The sequence below is a fragment of the Rhamphochromis sp. 'chilingali' genome (assembly GCF_963969265.1).
Source record: "Rhamphochromis sp. 'chilingali' genome assembly, chromosome: 6".
NCBI classification, from domain to species: Eukaryota; Metazoa; Chordata; class Actinopteri; order Cichliformes; family Cichlidae; genus Rhamphochromis; species Rhamphochromis sp. 'chilingali'.
This window is the reverse complement of record NC_137933.1, coordinates 8316752-8329313: the sequence shown is the minus strand read 5'-3', so window position 1 is coordinate 8329313 and position 12562 is coordinate 8316752. Positions and strand designations below refer to the sequence as shown.

General features: G+C 39.8%; 1 protein-coding gene across 1 annotated transcript; it reads right to left on the bottom strand.

Annotated features, from left to right (window-relative positions):
• Nucleotides 1–1150: 1150 nt before the first annotated feature.
• On the bottom strand, nt 1151–12039 carry zdhhc13 (zDHHC palmitoyltransferase 13). The gene is made up of 17 exons (XM_080884635.1): nt 11955–12039; nt 9513–9733; nt 6800–6922; nt 6340–6417; nt 5957–6101; nt 5757–5821; nt 5431–5593; nt 4403–4528; nt 4191–4324; nt 3999–4099; nt 3569–3693; nt 3425–3487; nt 3239–3332; nt 2856–2939; nt 2609–2766; nt 2041–2138; nt 1151–1829 (listed from the first exon to the last, which is right to left on the bottom strand). The coding sequence occupies exons 1-17, from the start codon at nt 11976–11978 to the stop codon at nt 1694–1696; spliced, it is 1938 nt and encodes a 645-aa protein (XP_080740761.1). The 5' UTR covers nt 11979–12039; the 3' UTR covers nt 1151–1693.
• Between the last annotated feature and the right edge of the window lie 523 nt (nt 12040–12562).

The following is a 12562-nucleotide window of genomic DNA, read 5'->3' as shown; positions in this document are numbered from 1 at the left end:
AAATTACCAGCTTTCTTGGTCAATGGTGGCTTGTACAGCGACCCCCATACAGGGCCCACATCAAAACCAACCTTAAAATGTTCTCACCAAGGTTTTGAACTTCAATATCAAAACTACTATGAGTTTCTTGAGCAAACGCTATGTCAATGCATTTAGATTTTAAAAGGTCAAAATACATCGCCCTTTTTCCATGTCCCTTGCACCATTAAGGTTCAAGGATGGGATTTTAAAGCTACTCATAACCATACAGAAAAAGATCCATAAAAAAACAAGAATACAGCATCGTATCTGCTGTTTTTCCCCTGTCAGGTATAGCATCAAACTCTGCGAAAACTGATGCAGAAAATTAGAACCAGTCTATACACTTCAGTGTCCCTCAAACCATCAGGGGTCCTTTGTCATATCAACCATTTAGCTGAATCAAGAAACAACTCTCTATCAGGGAAAAAATCTTGTATAACCACATCTCGCTTTCCTTTGGTTACTTCCAAAAAACTCTTGTTCTAAACTGTACCCATTACTTCTCTGACCATCAGGAATAGAAGAGTCAGATGACTCTCTATCACTATCACTCTCTCTTCCACCCTTTTTGTTTGCCTGCATCTTTTTTGGCTTTGCACCTTTAGAGTCCTTAGGTTTCCTTTTTGTATGTGGAATCTTAAAAACACTTTCATTATCCCCAAACAAATTCCTGTCACTGTGGACCATTCCATCCACATCCATTTCCTGTTGCACTCCTACTGGCGTAGTTGTGTGGCCAAACTCCTCACACACTTCAGCAGAAGTAGCGGCAACCTCACTGGTGTCCTGACTGCTAAGAGTCTCACATCCTGAAACTCCGCCCATCTTTCCATCTCCGACATTGAATGCTGGGGCTCCATCCCGTGTGTCACTTGCAGAAACACCTTTGCCCCCCTTACCTGCTGAGACCCTTGCCAAAGTAGGGGAGACCGGGGATAGTTGTAACGTGGGTCAGTTGTAACACTTACAATTTCTCCAATCAGGGCTAAGTTTCAAATGATGTGACTCATCCTGTGCATGCCCAATTCAGTTCTGCTATCACATGTGAAAAATCAGCACATTTGTCAAACACAGACAATTTAACACGAAAAAAAGCAATTTGTATGCCAAAAAGTACGTTTTTCTACTTTATTTCAATGTTTAATAGCATTATCTGAGTAGAAGTATTGACCTGTTTCTTCTTTTCTTTTGTTTCTTTGTTTTGTTCGTCATCCCCTGCTGTACTCAGAGGCCCAAATCCACTCAGAACCAGTTAAAAAGACAGGCACAACATTGTTTTATTGAAGTTTTATAGTGGTCATTTGTATTAAATGCATGCAATTTTTACAAAAGTCATAAAACCAATTTTTCCACACATACAAAGTCCAATTCTTCTTTTCTGAACAGATAGTAAAAATAGTTTTAATGTGTTCATAAAAACAGGACAAAACCTCCATCACAAGTAGGCCTCTAAAGGTTCTGTTATTTTCCCTTTACTTACACTGGTCAAGTATAAGGCAGCAGCAGTCTGTACAAACAGCAACTGAATCAAATATCTACATGTTTCTTTGCGTTTTCCCAATTCTGAGTATTGCAGTCTCTTTCCACAAGGAGCCACCACATTAAAAAACAATAAATAAATGTCTGTGCTTTTGGTCCAGAGTCTGACCCTTGACCCTGAGCGTGGAGGAGGTCAGACCATGTCGGTGTGACCGAACACATGCTGGTGGCCAGGTTGGAACTGCTGTGTCCAGTCAATGATGACCGGTTTGAAGAGTCCACAACAGCGGAGATGGAAGAACGACACCAGGTTCCTAACCACGCCCAAACTATGAACACAGAATCAGAGAAAAGTGACTCAGCTGACCGACAACATAAAGTACGAGTTTAGGTTAAAAAAACAAAACAAAACGCACAGCACATGATTTGCCAGTAAATCCTAAAGAGCCCATGGCATGCTACAGACAACTAAGCAAACAATTTGTAAATATCAAGATATAAGTTATACGATAAAGACAAGAAGCACTACATGCAACTCACTTGAATGGATTTTGTCTCAGAGAGACAGGTTGCCCGAGTTTCCTCTGGCGATGTGTTAGATTTGTTCGCTCTACTGCCGTCAGTCCCAGGAATGCAATCTGATCACACACACACACACACACACACACACACACACACACACACACACACACACACACACACACACACACACACACACACACACACACACACACACACACACACACACACACACACACACACACACACACACACACACACAAAATAAGGTATGTTGTGTGTTAGAGCAAGAAAAACAAAGAACTAAGCTTGGGGTAAAATTTAAAGACTTTTGTGAAGGCCAAAGCTGAATATTTCCATCTATATTTTAAAATGATTAAGCAAACACTCAAAACAAAATGGAAAGCCGGGAATTTTCTCTGGTCTCACCCAAAACACAGAATTTGTAGTAATTTATGTTGAATTCTGCCAACTAATCCCCTATTTTGAAACATTTACAGAAAACACAATATGTGCGTGACAGTGAATACTATCCATATGATATACAGAGCCTTAGAACCCCATTAAGAAACTCCAAGCAGCGAGTCACCTGGTAGAGCTGCAGCAGCAGGGTCAAAGTAGACCAACTTGTATGATAGACGACCAGGACGAAGATGCAGAGCAGCCAGGGAGAGCACCCTATCAGGCCAGAGAAGGTACCCCACAGGCCCTGCTCCTCGTAATGCAGCATGCAATGAGCGGACCAGTCTGAAAGAAACATACACAGGCATGTTCATCCAGGGTAAAGGTCATAGCGTGTCAGATGGCATGGCTACACTAGCTGTTGCAGAACTCACACATGACACAGCCGTACAACATCCAGGCTCCCATCAGCACGAGGGAGAACAGAAAGAGGATGAAGTAGTGATGGTTCCTCGCACCTGGGGAAAAGAAAATAATCAGATTAAAAGATGCAAAAAATTAAAAAAGGTAATAATTTAGTAGCAGTGCGTCAAAAAACATTTATGGGAAAGTATTATGCTCTCCAATAATTTGAATGACTAGGGATCAGAGCACTTTATCTTCAGGAAAAATACTGTATAGTTTTTTAATGCATCCCTTAAGTCTTGATATACTAGACCTCCTAAATAAGACATGACTTTCTCAGCTTTGTCTTTGTGTTTGACAGTTCTTCCTGCTGTTGCGTAATTTGAAAGTTACGAACAGGCTTGTGTGTTACCAATGCAGCTGTTGGTCCAGATGGAGTGGTGGTCCTGCTTGGCCACACAGGCATCGCAGCTGAAGCAGTGATTGGCTCTCATTGGCTTCTTTATCTGTAAAAACACATGGTATAAAATAGTACTGGTTGTCACAGTGCTAATGGTGCAGTGTTATTAAAGAGGTGGTTGCAGGTCAGTGGCCTTACCATACAAGAGGTGCACAATATCCTGGGGTCCAGACAGCCGGCTTCAGCCAACACCAACACATTCTGTCAACACAGAGGAACAAAACATAGCTCAGCTCCATGTAAAACATTTACATGGAATATTCTGAACTCTGTCCTTCTCACCATTTTCTTCTCCTCTTCAGTTGCTCTGATGAAGCCGGGGTCCGTCCTGCAGGTGCGGAGGTAGTAGTAGAGTAAAGCAGTGGCATTCAGAGTGAACAGTACCTGTACTGTGGCACTAGGCTGATGTGGAGTTTCAAGTTAAGAAGGTCTCTGTTCAGTTTGTCATCAGAATATGAATGAAACCCAGTTGCCTAATTTATTGGCCTCCAATGACAGATCTGTTTCTCTTTACTGATGATAAAACTATGCATCACTCTTACAACAGAAAGAAAAAAACAAAACAAAACACACACCCTCAGAGAATCTTCCGGTTTAAAAGCATTATCCATCAAGTGCATTCATGAGTCTTGCTTATGTTTTTCATCTGGTACTGACTTGCTTCTCCCAAAGGAAATGCTTTAAGGTGTGGTTTCATTTTTTCAAAGGATATCTGGCATAAACCAGAGGCACCAGGTGACAAGCATCCAAAAGATTGAAGCCATGAGACTTGAAGCTTGTAGGTTGGACTGAAAGTCTGAGCCTGGGAAATTCCTGTTTCATGCAAACATTCATTACTAAATCAATAACACAGGTTTTAATAACAGTAGAGTACATCCGTGAATCAGTGGAAGTGTATCCTCACCTTGTAGCCAGATTAATCACACCTATCACACAGGCCAACAGGATCCCTTTGAGTAACCAGGATTCTGAGTTCATATCCACTATTGCACCAACACCTCCAAACAAAGCCGTGCAGAGTAAAAACTGCAGAAACACCTGAGAAATACAGGGAGAGGATTCTTTTAGAAGAGTCACTGTAGACTGCTAAAAACGTGTTATTTGAGACAAACGTACCCTGTATCTGTTCACGACTCGCAGGCAGCGAGAGTTGGAACGAAGCCTCTCCCGTTTGACCTGATTGAGCATGTGCATGAGCAACGGGCTGTGCACTTGGTGAGCCAAGTCGATGGGTGTGTGACCCTGAAGAAGAACATTAAGAACCCCATGAAAAAAATGAATCACTGATTCAGTTCAAAAGTGGGTATAATTGTAGTTCTTATAATTGACTGTTTACGCTGAGTACATGAACTCTATTGTCAAACGCAGTGCAAAAAACCCAAGTTTAACTTGTGTTAAACTCAAGTTTAAGGGCATAGTTCTATTGTAGTAAATGAATCAAGAAACAGCTTATTTATTGTCAGTCTGCAGATACATGCAAAGCTATTCAGAGACATGGAGTGAGCAATACTATTCAGTGCATTCTCCAAGAAAATCTTGTTGTTTTTTTTTAGTGAGCTCAGCAACTCAGACTTCATTATAGTGGGCATCAAGACTTAATGGAATACTGTAGGAATACTGTGCATTGCCTATTCATTATTTCATATGCAAGCATTTAGAGCTGAATAATGATGAAAGCAAGGTGTACCTGTTACTTGGCCTGATCTACTAAGATGGCTTACTTACTTAATAGTGAACAAAGCGCTCATGCAGAGATTAAGCAAACACATTCAGTTGAAAAACAAAACAGTGTGCTCCTAGAATATACACCTAGAGTATCCAGTTCAAAATCCTACGTCTCCTAGAAAACCTGACCTCTGAACACTGACTTTATCATCGGGATTCAAACTCATATGACAGTAGCTGCGCCTGTGGGATCAACTCCTACAGTTCTCGAGTTATCGCTTTCACAAACTTAAGTGTTCACGCGCCCACCTCACCGCTTGCCTGCCTGACCAACAGGGTGATGACATTACCCATTTAGCCTTTTACAGCTAAAGGTTAATAAGAATAATATTCTGTTTATGTATTCCAACATTATGCACTCACAATAATGTAAAAAAAAAAAAAGAGAAAAAAAAGTGTTTGAATTTATTGAAGCTCACATTAATGTTTTCTGCTTCCACACTGGCCCCAGCCTCCAGCAGGATGTGGGCAGCATCTACATTTCCTGCCAGCACAGCACAGTGCAGTGGAGTGTTCCTGTTGACTTTGTCCACAGCGCTCACGGAGGCATTATTTTTGATTAAAAAGTTTGTTGGTTCAGGCCTGTGACAGAAAGGAAACATCTTACTTTGTTACAGCACATTTAGATACTATCAGAATACTTTTAGCAATCAGAAAAAAAGGATTATGCTAACAAACTATACTTAATTTCTTATCAAGACAAGCAATCAAAGCACTGGGGTTAAAAAAGAGAAAGAGGCCTTACCCGATAATCTTCTGTGCTGCTAACATTAGTGGCGTCTGTCCATTGCAGTCAGGCCCGTCAACTTCCTGGAGGCAACGGAGAAATTGAGAAACAAAACCACAACTTGCGCAAAGTGAGAAGCAAATGTAATCAGAGAAAGAGTGAAAACAGAAGTGTTGCAGAGAGAAAGAGTGGGATATAAAGTGATGTGTATGTCTGACCTGTCCCTTAGCTATAAGATAAGCTGCTATTGCCATGTGTTGGAAGAGAATAGCAAGGTGGAGAGCCCTGTAGCCCTCTCCATCTGCAACAGAGGGGTCTGCTCCATATCTCATTAGCTGGATTACCATGGGGAGGTGGCCCTGTCTGGTCATTCAAACAAAAACATGATAATGGACAAGTCTTAAAACACCCAGCAGACTAGTTGTAAAACAGTTACGTAGCCTCACTGAGGACACACTGCCAAAGTGCATAATCTCTTCTAATGCAGGTAAACTTTAACCAGTGGTTGCTGGTAAACCAAAACTAAAGTAAAATAATGCATATGCAAAACAAAGCAAAGCAGCCCAACCCAGCTCTATATCGTGCACAGCCATATAGTCACCTTATGGCCCAATGAAGTGGAGTAGAGTTCAGGTCTCCGCCCAGCTGGTCTACTATTGCTCCTTTGGAAATATAATACCTGTTAGAAAACAAAAGAGAACAGATGTAAAGATCATACTTCAAAGTATTTTGTGGGTTTTTATTATTTGTATTCATTTATTTGTCTCCCTGGTTTCCAGTTTTTGTTTAGCTACTATTTGTTAATTATTTGCATTATTATTCATAAACTTAAGTGCCAAAAGAAAGCCTGTGTTGGTTATATATAAAATGCAAACTGATCATTTGTCACAATTGTAGTATTTTTTTATGTATAGATTCAAGAAATTGTCTAGAATAAATAATTATACCCCCCGATTTGGTGTGTTGTGATAGGTCATTTGCAGTAGATGTGTTCACAAAACAGATTTCCATTTCTTTCTTTCTTTTCGTTGTCAGACTGAGATGAGATCTAAAGGCCTTACTTGACCAGCTCTAAGCGGTTGTTGATAGCAGCCCAGTGCAGCAGAGTGACGTTCTCTTTGTCTGGCTGCCTGACGTCATATCCAGCTTCCACCAGCTCCTTACAGCGCTCCAGGATTCCAAACCTGCGGGACACGCACACACACGCATGCGCATGCACGCACACACACACGGCAATCAATCATGTTATAAACCACACAGTGCTCTGCAATCAAATTAAATCCAAACTACAGATAAACTGAGGAGATGCGACAAATGTAGATAAAATATGTTAGAGAACTAAAAGTACAATGTGACCTGGAAAAGCAAGTTACTCAAGAAGGACTTTTAGAATGTGGAAGACAAAAAAAAACAAACAAAAAAAAAACGTATACACATACTCTTCCCTACAAAGTCATGGTTAGATAAATAGATAGAAGCGGTTCTATTGGTTTTTTTCTATTGTCCCCCGGCTTAAACAGCGTGAGTGAATTCTGCTTTTATTTACCTCTACTAACTGATCATTAGCCGCAAATCCTTACATGTACTTATCTCAAAAAAACTAAAGCACATCAACAAGTGCATCCATTCTTTACATTTCTAAATTGGATATAAACTAACACGTGCTATATCTTGTTCTACATTATATCATAAACAAAGATTATGAACAGCTGAAAACAGGCCTACAATTATCAATATTACCATATATTTAGAGTCACGAAAGAAAGAAAGTTTTCACAGGGCTCTGTGCAGTCCTGTGAAAAACTAGGCCCACCCCATGATTCAGTAGCTTGTAGAAACACCTTTAGCGCCAATAATTTGAAGTACTTTTCTTTTATGACTTTATCTGTTTCTCATATCACTGTGGAGTAGAGCTGGACGATATATCGAGTTTTTAAAAAATATCGATATATTTTTATACGAGATATAAGATGTGACAATATCCTTTATATCGATATAGTCTATGTGGAGCCGCAAGTTTGCCTCTCTTTCGTCCACTTTCGTCTTTACGCAACGTTACTCGGCCTCCCCTCCTCCCCCATCGCTTCACCTGCAGGAAGCGACAAGATGGACACGGCAAATCTCCGTTAACGAGTTACTGCACATCGCCGTGCGTGGGGCTGGACGGCGTCAACGTGTTAGCTAGCTAACCACGCTAACGAGCTAACCACGCTAACGCCATGCAGCCCAGAGGTGCTGCACGGACTAAAATCCTTTCATTTTCTCAAAAGTTGACAGCGCGCCTTATGTATGAATTCTGGTTGTGCTTGATGACTGCGAACCGATTTTATGTGGAACACGGCGCTCAGCAATCTGTCAAAAAACGTTTTAGTACGACTTTGGTAAGCTACGGAGCTGCACCGCTTGATGGATTGTCGGAGCATTACGGCTGAGCCTCGCGGAGTGATACGTACTGTGCTTCAACATAATATTACCCTACTGTGTATAAGGACCATAAATGGCACCTGTTAAGAGACGTGGTTGCGAAGCGGATTTCAAACTCCAGGCTGTCAGTCACGCAGTAAAACTTGGGAACAGAGCAGCTGTGAAATCTGTCCGTCTTTGTTATTATGCTCAGCGTCTTTTAGTTTACATTTTGACTGCACAATTGTGAGCTTTTTGTTATGCACAAAAACAACATTGTTTTCTTTTATTTATGGAGCATTATTATTTAATAAATGCTCATAATTTATTTTTGAGTAAATTTTATGTACATCTGTTCTATGTTAATAAAAGTGCCTGTGTGACATCTGGGACACAGCTTTGACTAAGAACTCTCTTTTTGTTCTTACTTTATGGCTTTAAAAAAATATATCGAGATATATATATCTTATATCGCCATCCAGCTAAAAAATATCGAGATATGAATTTTGGGTCATATCGCCCAGCCCTACTGTGGAGGAATTCAGACCTTTTACAACACTGGCAACATTTGTCTTTTTTCCAGCATTTCTTTAGGTCATTGAGTTTTGCAGGCAGGTTTCTTAAAGTCCCAGCACAGCACTAAGGTCTGAACTTTGACCTTTGTCTTTATCTTCTTATCTTTTTGTTCTAGATTTGCTGCTCTGTTTTAGGACTGCAACTAAAGATTATTTTGTTAGTGGACTAATCTGCCAATTCTTCTTTGATTAGTCAATTAGTCACCGATTATTTCAATAACTCTTATCTCCGCTTCCTGTGGGCAGACCTATTTTAGGCTCCAGTACCTCACCTGCTCAGTCTGCCCAACGGTGACTATGACCCTGTTGTCTTGTCCCGCATTAAATTAAAATAATGACCCAGGAAACATATGAATTTGAATATAAATTTTTTTAAAAACACATGCAAAAAAGAAACTAAAAATAGCTTCTGTCCATAAGTTCAAACAAAGCTCCAAATTAAATCAAAAATATTTTATTTTCCAGTACAAAAGTACAAGTTTCCAAACTTTACAGATGATACAGTTCATGAATTCCCACCTGTAGTAGACATGCTCAGGAGTGAGGTTTGCTCTCATCTTTGAGATGTTCTAGGTGCTGATAACAATGCTGAAGATGCTCTCTGTCATGACCTCAGCCATTTGAGAGGTCCATGAGCCTCTTTACAGGACACTCAACTCATCTATATACCTGTGCTTAATACTAGTAAAACAGAACAAATCTAAGGCTCTAAAAGACAGTTACTAGTCCCAAATCTCAGTGTTTCTTAGATGGTGTAGTGTTTAAAATATTAGAAATTACATGTTCCACTACTTACTGTGATGCCTTCACTATGTCCCAACTGCTGCTATCATCCATGTGTGACCGTTTCTTTGGTTGCTCCCTGATGTCAGTCAGATCTGCATTTTTCCCGAACTGTCCGTAAAAACCCGGCATGAATGGATTCACCATCCCTCCAAATCCTGCCGGTCTTGGCCCATGACTGTGAGAATGGCCTTGATGCCCATGGTGACAGCTGTCATGCATGTGGCTGTGATCCTGCAACATGCACACGACGAGACACTTATTTAGTCCAAAGTGGTCCACAGGGAACCTTTAAAGTGGTAGAGACCGTGGGATCAAACTGTCAAGTCCAAATTGAGCCCAGCCAAAGCCCTTTGCTGCCATCCCTCTAATTTTTCTGACTCACTGTATAGAGACTGAGGGGCTTGGTATTACGGCTATACCATGAGATTAAATCAATTTGTCAACTTTAGCAACCCAGAGTTTATTTCTGAATCAATTAATCTGTCTGTGACTGTTGTAATAATAGATTAATTATTCAAGCCAACTATCAAGTAAAAGTATTTCCTCTTTACAGTCTCTGAATCTGCTGCTCTTTTTTTTTTAGAATACTGAAAATTGGTTGTATATGGAGAAAACAAACTCAAGGCCTCACATAAGGCTTTCAGACAGTATGATGTAACGCTTATCTGTTATTCTATGGAATAAACTAATAAGTGGCTTTTTTTTTAAAGTTGACTTTCAGAAATAAAACCTTGGTATTCCCAAACAAGCACCCCCAGAGAATTTTTGCCATATAATATTCTCCACAGCGAAACCGGTATAAATGTTCATGTGACATAAAAATATCATATTGATATCACTGCTATAACAAAGCCATGTGTTTACATTCCTTGGTCTGTGCAATGAGACAAGTCCAGGCATATCTGAGAGTGCCAAAAGAGACATTTAAGTACCTTAAAATTAAACTACTTATTAATTAACATCTGACATACTTTTAACACAACTTCTGCAGTTCTGTTTTCAAGGGAAAAAACTACCTTAGACTACATTTGTATTTACATCGAGCTTATGCTGTGTCACTGGATAATAATGCTGTTGCTTCCAATTTGTTTTGGTACATTCACACTAAAAATAAGGAAGCTTCTCACAGATGACAGTAGCTCTATGGAAAAGAATGATGGAAAATCCCCTTCATTTACTTACACTTATGAATGCTACTTCCCGCCAAGTTGCAAGTATCAATAACACTGCTCAGTTCTATTTTTTTCCATGCAGTCAGAAATATCGTGCTATAAATTTGAGGCTGTATCAACCACCCCTAGTTATGCTTTCATACTTTTTTGACACACAAATACAAACTGGAGGCAGACGGAAAACGATGTGTTTGGCTGAGATTGACCTATGACAGCTTATAATGATGGATCTATCCATAATTAATGTCTATAGATTTTAGAATGAGATGACTAAAAGCTCTCGTAGGTGTAATGTATTGTGGCCTAATACTTTTTGTCCATATACTGTATATAGCAAAATATATATCCTAGGCAAACACAAGGTGATGTACGGTCTAAGGGAATGCTCACAGTAAGTAGCTAACTCATTTGCTAAATACATTGTTGGAAATTTAGTATAATTTTCCCTTTATAATATAAATCAATCATCGCACAAGTTTATCATTTAGAGAAGGTTTCAGATGAAAGCTGTGAGAAGTTTGCACTGCGCTGAATATGTAGATAAATCTTGCATTGTTGAGTTAATCCCACCCTACTACTGCAGCACTAGGCAGCCGTTTTATCTTCTGGGATAGATGGATGTGCTGGATGCGTTTTGCTGTCAGTCTGGATTAGAATAGATGTTTAATACTGATGGTCACACTGTGAATACAACAGGCTGCTGCCGTGATCTAGACAGATGGCTAATTTACCAACATATGGTAAAAGCTGCACGCTTTCTGGCTGTTATGAGTATTAATACATGTGGATTTAGCTGAACACACGCAGCTCGGACAAGGACTGGGACTTGTGTGCTGGAAGAGGATTACAGCATCATGATAATGGGAAAGGTAAAACAAACAAACAAACAAAAAACCCCAAACCCTCATCTGTTTGTCAGTTAATCATCATGTCAACCAGATAAACCAGAAAGCACTTCCGTAAAGTCAGCACCAGAGGTTTCACGCCAAAGAAATGAGCTAAATGCTAGGACGCTTTGAATTCAGGTAACTAGCTGCAGGTTCACTATGCCTATGAAGCTAACGACGACGAGCCCTGATTTAACTCGAAGTCTATCAGGCAGGTTATTACACGTTACACCAACTCAACACAAGCTAAAATTTAACAGCAAGCTAGCTAATTGACAGCTAACAAAAATAACATAACTGAAAAAAATGCCCATGTGCCAAGTGTCAACACGATAAATCAGAAACTACATACAACAAGACAAAGAAGCAATTATTATGTATAAATTGTCTTACATTTGCGTCTTCGTTCCAGTCCATTTTGTAGTCGATGAGGGAAGGGAAAGTTACTGCCGCTGGATAGGCAGGTTTAGAGTTTGACTTCCGGCGTTGGCTTTTCAGATTAAATGTCTATTTAAAAAATGTATGCGTCACAATTTATACAGTATCGCATAAAAAACAAAACAACAGGAGTGTACAGTCTACACATACACACACAAATCACAATAAATTCTTTGAGAGGCAAAATCTTTAGCCCACCTCAGCAATAGAGCAAAAGATGGCTCCCTCTGCCAGGAAAATACTGCCATCGCCGTTTTGATATACTTACAATGTTTAATATGTAATACAGTTACCACACACACACACACACACACACACACACACACACACACACACACACACACACACACACACACACCTGCGGTGGTTAAATGTTGCTCAGGTGTGAAATTTAAGAGTCGTGAAATTTAATAGAGCTTTTTTTTAATCTAATAAAGTGAAGGTCACATTTTTTATCTAATGGCGTTTTAATTTCATATGACCTTTCCCTCAATTTTCTTTTAGCAACTTTTACTTTATTTTGAAGGCCAGAAAGTTAAAGAGGAAATGTTGCCGTTTGGCTG

Bases quoted from the DNA above. Each gene is read 5' to 3' on its own strand.
- zdhhc13 (XM_080884635.1), bottom strand. From the start codon at position 11,978: ATGGACTGGAACGAAGACGCAAAT. The intron at 9,734-11,954 runs GTAAGACAATTT...TGCATGTTGCAG, and splicing joins ACTGGAACGAAGACGCAAAT to GATCACAGCCACATGCATGA. The intron at 5,594-5,756 runs GTAAGGCCTCTT...TTTCTGTCACAG, and splicing joins GCAGCACAGAAGATTATCGG to GCCTGAACCAACAAACTTTT.